The 5,828-nt window shown below is 43.7% G+C and overlaps 1 protein-coding gene across 1 annotated transcript; it reads left to right on the top strand.

Annotated features, from left to right (window-relative positions):
• The first annotated feature begins 307 nt into the window (after nucleotides 1–307).
• cox11 (cytochrome c oxidase assembly homolog 11 (yeast)) lies at nucleotides 308–4,806 on the top strand. Its single transcript, XM_080873391.1, has 5 exons — nucleotides 308–1,929; nucleotides 2,637–2,968; nucleotides 3,043–3,198; nucleotides 3,276–3,401; nucleotides 3,693–4,806. Exons 2-5 carry the CDS (start codon nucleotides 2,666–2,668, stop codon nucleotides 3,879–3,881), a joined length of 774 nt encoding a protein of 257 aa, XP_080729517.1. The 5' UTR covers nucleotides 308–1,929; nucleotides 2,637–2,665; the 3' UTR covers nucleotides 3,882–4,806.
• The last annotated feature ends 1,022 nt before the right edge of the window (nucleotides 4,807–5,828 follow it).

Here is a 5,828-nt window from a genome sequence, read left to right as displayed (position 1 = left end):
GCAGCTATGGGGCATATATGGTATCACTCTTGGCTGGAAGCAGTGCTTAAACAATGGAAAAAAAACACAAACTTTGTCCAAAAACCTCTCATGTTCAGCTGTTTTCCACTTTTTCTTTGGTCATTTTAGCCTTTTTGGCAGGGTGAAGGGAGCATCTGCCATCAAACAAGAAGACAGCCGCATGTAACTATGATGATGTTTGCTAGTTCACCTTACATGCATTAATGTAATAACGTGGTTAGCCTACTCAACGTAAATTACACACGAACAACATGAAGCTACTCACGCAGAGAAGAACGGCTGCTGCTGCATCATCATCCTCATCATTTCTGCTACACTGGCAGGGCTAGGGGCCAGGACTCTATTCTTCGGGTTTTTGGGGGATGTTGCTCCGGGTCCGATAACTGGCAACCCACCCAACGTGCACAGTGTGAGGTCTCGCAGCAAGCTATCAAATACGGCGCATTTCTCGGCTTTAAAAAAAAAAAACGCTATGCGTCGCCAGCTGTTTCATCAGATTGGAGGTGTTACCTCCTTTGACAGTATCACAGTATCAGCTTAAAGCACTTGTTGCTGCTGAGTTTGCATCTTTTGCTGTGAAGTACAGCCAGACTTTTGACCGCTTCGCCTTGGACATTTTTAATCTGTAGCTCTGCTCTAACTGAACGTACGTACCTGGCCCCGCCTACTATCCTGGGAAACGTAAAATGATTGGCTAGAAGTGTATCACAGCTCAGGAAAAAAAAGCACCGAAATAAAGCACCGAAATGTGCGCTGCTTTTCGGTCTGGTTACTACCGTTTATGTCAGAACCGGTGCCATCATGGCACCGGACACCGGTACCCATCCCTACAAAAGACTACTTTTACAATTTTTTAAATAATATTAAATTCAATTAAATTTTATTTATACAGCTCAAATCACAACAACAGTCGCTTCATATTGTAAGGTAGACCCTAAAAAAATACATACAGAGAACAACTCAACATTCATAGAGCTTTGGCGACAGTGGGAAGGAAAAACTCCTTTTTAACAGGAAGAAACCTCTGACAGAACCAGGCTCAGGGAGGGGCGGGGCCATCTGCTGTGATTGGTTGGGGAGAGAGAAGGAAGACAGGATAAAGACATGCTGTGGAAGAGAGACAGAGGTTAATAACAGATATGATTCAGTGCAGAGAGGTCTGTTAACACATAGTGAGTGAAGGAGAAACACCCAGTGCATCATGGGAATCCCCCAGCAGCCTACGTCTAAGAGAGGATTTAACAGGATTTAACTTAAATTTAACTTAGGTTAAATTAAGTTAAATATTAAATTATTAAATTAAGTTATTTATTTAAGCCAGAGAGTCGATCAACAGGAAGGGAAATATTATACTGAGACCTCAGTGTGGTCTCTGGACTGTCGCGCTGGGAAATGGAAATGAGTACAGCGCTAGTGCAGGTCTGTCAGGCTTTAAATATCAGCGGTGATTTCAGACAGAAGGAGCGCAGCAAGAGTGAAAGAGATAGTTTAGAGATTGTTGGAGGCCAAGCTGAAGATGTTCCTAATTTGCATATTTTGGCTGTTTTCCTTAAAATCACATTTTAAATGTAAAATCTATTTTATTTCTGTCAAATTTTCTCTTTGGTTCTTTAAAAGTATTTATTTATTTATTTATTAACTTATATATATTTTAGGTGCTTTTAATGAAAACCAATTAACTACAAACGACTGCTGTTATTCTGGTATTTTTACAGTGAAGTTTGTGTTAAACAACATTTCTCAGCGGATAAATTCAGTCACGTGATCCGTTACCCTGCGGAACTCTGCCGGCGGAACGCTTCGCTTGTTGCTATGGGGCGGAGCGGACCACATTGTGTGTTACACCGAAGTGTTTCCGGAATCATGTTTGGTAACTGAGCAGAGGTGAATGCCGAAGAAACTCCACAGGTAAGTCAACCATGAAGCTCCCACTGAGCTTCTGTAGTTAGTCCATAGTTAGAGTTTAACAACAGGTGAGTGAGCCGCGTGACGTGTGCAGTCAGCCGCTGCAGGTGTGTGTGTGTGTGTGTGTGTGTGTGTGTGTGTGTGTGTGTGTGTGTGTGTGTGTGTTGTCAGATCGCTTTATTTAAAATCAGATTTATTGAGTGCAGATCTGTGAAGCTGATGATCCCCGATAACGTTTCTGCTCTTTGTGGTTAAATCAGCTACAAACCTTGTTTGTAAGACAAGTGTCTTAAAAGTGAACCTTTTGTAAATGTAGTTTGGGGGTCAGTGTACTGCTAACACTAACACAGTGTGCAATGTGCGGAATTAAAGAGTGACTTTTAAAAATGTGAAAAAGCTGTTTGATAAACTTTTAGCACATTAAGAACTTTTGTTACCAGGCAAAGTTTCTAAATGTGCACATTTTTGAAGTAGAGTGCAGGTGAATATAAAATAAAAGCTCAGTTTACAGACTGTGACGTGTCAACATAAAGTCACCAACATTCAAAGGATTCTGTGAACTCTGAATAGTCGGTGCAGTTTGGCATGGTGGCATAAAATCGTGTCGTTTTTGAATGGAGTTTGGTTCATTGTTGTTTTCACCTGACGAGTTAAACATGTGGAGAACACGTCTTCCTGTTTATTCCACACTAACTCTGATTGTCGTGCAGGTGAGTCTCAGGTGTGACTGACTGCAGCCATGTTGCTGCCTCTGCTGCTGCGGCCGCCCCTCTGCCTTCCTCAGGCCTCGGTGGTATTAACGCGATGCGTCCTGACGCTTCGCTGTGGCGCTCCAAGGGGGCTGCGCTCTCAGGCTAAGAACTTCCTGTGGCGGTGGCGTCCGCAGCGCCTCCACAGTCGGGGGCGGAGCAGGAAGACCCAGAGTCAGGAGGAGGAGTGGAGGAACAGGAACAAGACTGCGCTGACTTACATCGCCGCAGCCGGCGTGGGAATGATCGGCCTGGCATACGCCGCAGTGCCGCTGTATCGACTCTACTGCCAGGTGAGCACACACACACACACACACACACACACAGCTGCTGAGAGCTCGTTTGAACGCTCAGCTTCTGTCGCCAGGCATCAGGGCTCGGCGGCACGGCGGTGGCCGGACACGACATGGAGCAGGTGGCGACAATGACGCCGGTGAAGGAGCGCGTCATCAAGGTGACGTTCAACGCCGACACTCACGCCAGCATGCAGTGGAACTTCAGGCCGCAGCAGACGGAGATCTTCGTAAGACTTTGCGCTCCGTCTCCATCCTTCATCACTTCCTCCTCCTCCTCTTCCTCACGCACACGCTCTGTCCCCAGGTGGTTCCCGGGGAGACGGCGCTGGCGTTCTACAGAGCCAAGAACCCCACAGACAAACCGATCATCGGCATCTCCACCTACAACGTGGTGCCCTTTGACGCCGGACAGTACTTCAACAAGATCCAGGTAATCAATAATCAGTCACATGATCAATCAATGGCACAACACTCGCCACACTGGACAGGTGAGCAGGAGGTTGAGAGGCGGGGCACACCTGGACAGGTGGCCTGTGTGTCGCAGGACTAACACACACATACTCTAGATTCACACCTTCATGGATGTGTTTGGACTGTGGGAGAGAGCCCTACACGGAGACGCTCCGAGTCCTCTCGGCACGTAAAGCCGTGGCGTTGGCGGGTGATCTGAGCTGGTTGCTATCACACGTGTAACACGTGATCTCTGCTCGTGTGTCTGCAGTGTTTCTGCTTCGAGGAGCAGCGCCTGAACCCTCACGAGGAGGTGGACATGCCCGTCTTCTTCTACATCGACCCCGAGTTCGACAACGACCCGCGGATGGCCCGAGTGGACACCATCACGCTGTCCTACACCTTCTTCGAGGCCAAAGAGGGTCAGATGCTTCCTCTGCCCGGATACAGCTACAGCTGAGCGAGGGCTCCGCCTTTCTCCAAGGAAACGAAGGAAAAAACTGTTCGGATAATCGAGACTCTTCACTCTGTCTGACGTCACATTAAAAGTCGACACTGATCATCAAACGTCCCGACGGAGGAGCTCTGTGCGCCGGAGGGTCGAAGCATTTCCAGGAAGTTACAACATGAAAATGTACAAGAAAACATTTCTTTCAAAAGCAAGAATCACAGATGTTGGAGAAAAACAAATTGTACATGATAATAAACAAAAAGAAATAAAAAGATTTACAAGTGTAAAAAAGTATGAAAAATATGAAAAGTTATAAAAAAGAAAAACCAGAAGAGATCAAAGAAAATTAAATTTATGGAAAAAACTTTAAACCTGAAACAAACACATGAAACTTCCCTTCATGTGTTCATTAACAGATGCACCACTAATCATTATTATTCTGATGATATTTATTCATTTATTTCTTTTTGTTTTCCTGGTTTCTGTCCCACCTCCTGTTGTTCCAAAGTTTCCTTTCAGCTCTTCATCAGTTCTCGAACATTTAGGGAACATCAGATAAATATCGATGTCTGATTTAAACTTATTAATGTTTCATTTTCTTTGAGGTTCAAACATTTAAAGTTTTACTTTTAAAGCCTGGAGGAAAAACACACCATGCGCTGTGTGGAAGTGCATGTGCACATGTACAGGTACACGTTTAAACCTGTGCCTGTAACGATATAAATATTTAATAAATGCGGTTGGAAATAAAGTCAAATTAAAGAGAGCGTCGTGCTGAATATATGCAGTACGGGTTCACTTTTACTCTTCTGTGTATTCTAACATGTTGTCCTGTTTTTACTTTTGTTATTTAAAGATGCCTGAGAGTTTCACAGCTGAGTGTTCTCGCAGGATGTTTCCTGTCAGTCGAATCAAATAAATGTATTTCACAGTTTTTATTTTTTCAGAGTTGGACAGTCATGGACAGTTTGAACACCAGGGGGCAGCAGAGGAAAAGACGTGACCTGCTCAGAGGTCTTTTTACTGCTTCGTGTCGGCACAGACTGAACTTACACTTACATTTAACTGCAGAACGAAAGAGTTGATTTCACTTTATGTACGTTCAAAGAAGATGCTCTGACACGTCTAAGCTTTGATATATTTTAGGACCCGGTAAAAATCGTCTGGTCCTGATTCTCAGGTTGTTAAATTATGCAAATACAGCCTGGGATCAACAACAGATTAATTATTTTATCATCTAACATTTAACTAAAAGCCAAACTGCAGCAGCAGTGTGAGTTAAACACTCCACCCAGCAGGTTGGAGAACCTTCAGAGAAACTGCAGGAACAGAGAGGTTGATGAAATTACACTCAAGGATTTTAAACTGATGCCTGCACGAAGTGAAGTTATTTATTCACCACAAGAACATGCAGTTAACAACCTGAGAAAACTCGAACTAAATTAAAGAATTAAGAAAACATTTTCTAGTGCAAAGCCTGCGTTTGGAGAACTAAAAGAAAAAAAGAACTATTTACTCTATAAAGGGTTGAACTGAAAGCATTACTCATGAGCCACAACAAAGAAATCTTTGAAGACTTTAACGAAGCTTCATGTCACAGATTAATCCATCCGATGCAGAAAATGACGAATTTTTCAACTATCTAAATCTACCAAAGCTAAAGGACGAACGGGTTGTGGCTCTGAGTCTCCTTTTTTTAAAATTTTGTTTTGGATTTTCAAAATATAAAGCAAAAACAAACCCAAAAACAAGCAGGCTCAGATGTGTTGCAGAAAAAACAGTTAATTCAGACAAACATGCATAATGCAAAACAGCACAAGACAGAACACCAAAAGCTGGAATAGAGTTTACAAATCTGGGCCCAGTTTAGCCCAGTTTAGCCCAGTCTGGCCTCCACAAAGTGTTCCAGACATTCAAAAGAGAGTCTTTACAGTCTTTGCTGATCTCTTCCATTTG

Source organism: Rhamphochromis sp. 'chilingali', assembly GCF_963969265.1.
Source record: "Rhamphochromis sp. 'chilingali' genome assembly, chromosome: 22".
Classification (NCBI taxonomy): Eukaryota; Metazoa; Chordata; class Actinopteri; order Cichliformes; family Cichlidae; genus Rhamphochromis; species Rhamphochromis sp. 'chilingali'.
Note: the sequence above shows the minus strand (reverse complement) of the source record. Positions and strands in the feature narration are given on the sequence as shown.

Bases quoted from the DNA above. Each gene is read 5' to 3' on its own strand.
- cox11 (XM_080873391.1), top strand. From the start codon at position 2,666: ATGTTGCTGCCTCTGCTGCTGCGGCCGCCCCTCTGCCTTCCTCAGGCC. The intron at 3,199-3,275 runs GTAAGACTTTGC...CTCTGTCCCCAG, and splicing joins CGCAGCAGACGGAGATCTTC to GTGGTTCCCGGGGAGACGGC. The intron at 3,402-3,692 runs GTAATCAATAAT...GTGTGTCTGCAG, and splicing joins AGTACTTCAACAAGATCCAG to TGTTTCTGCTTCGAGGAGCA.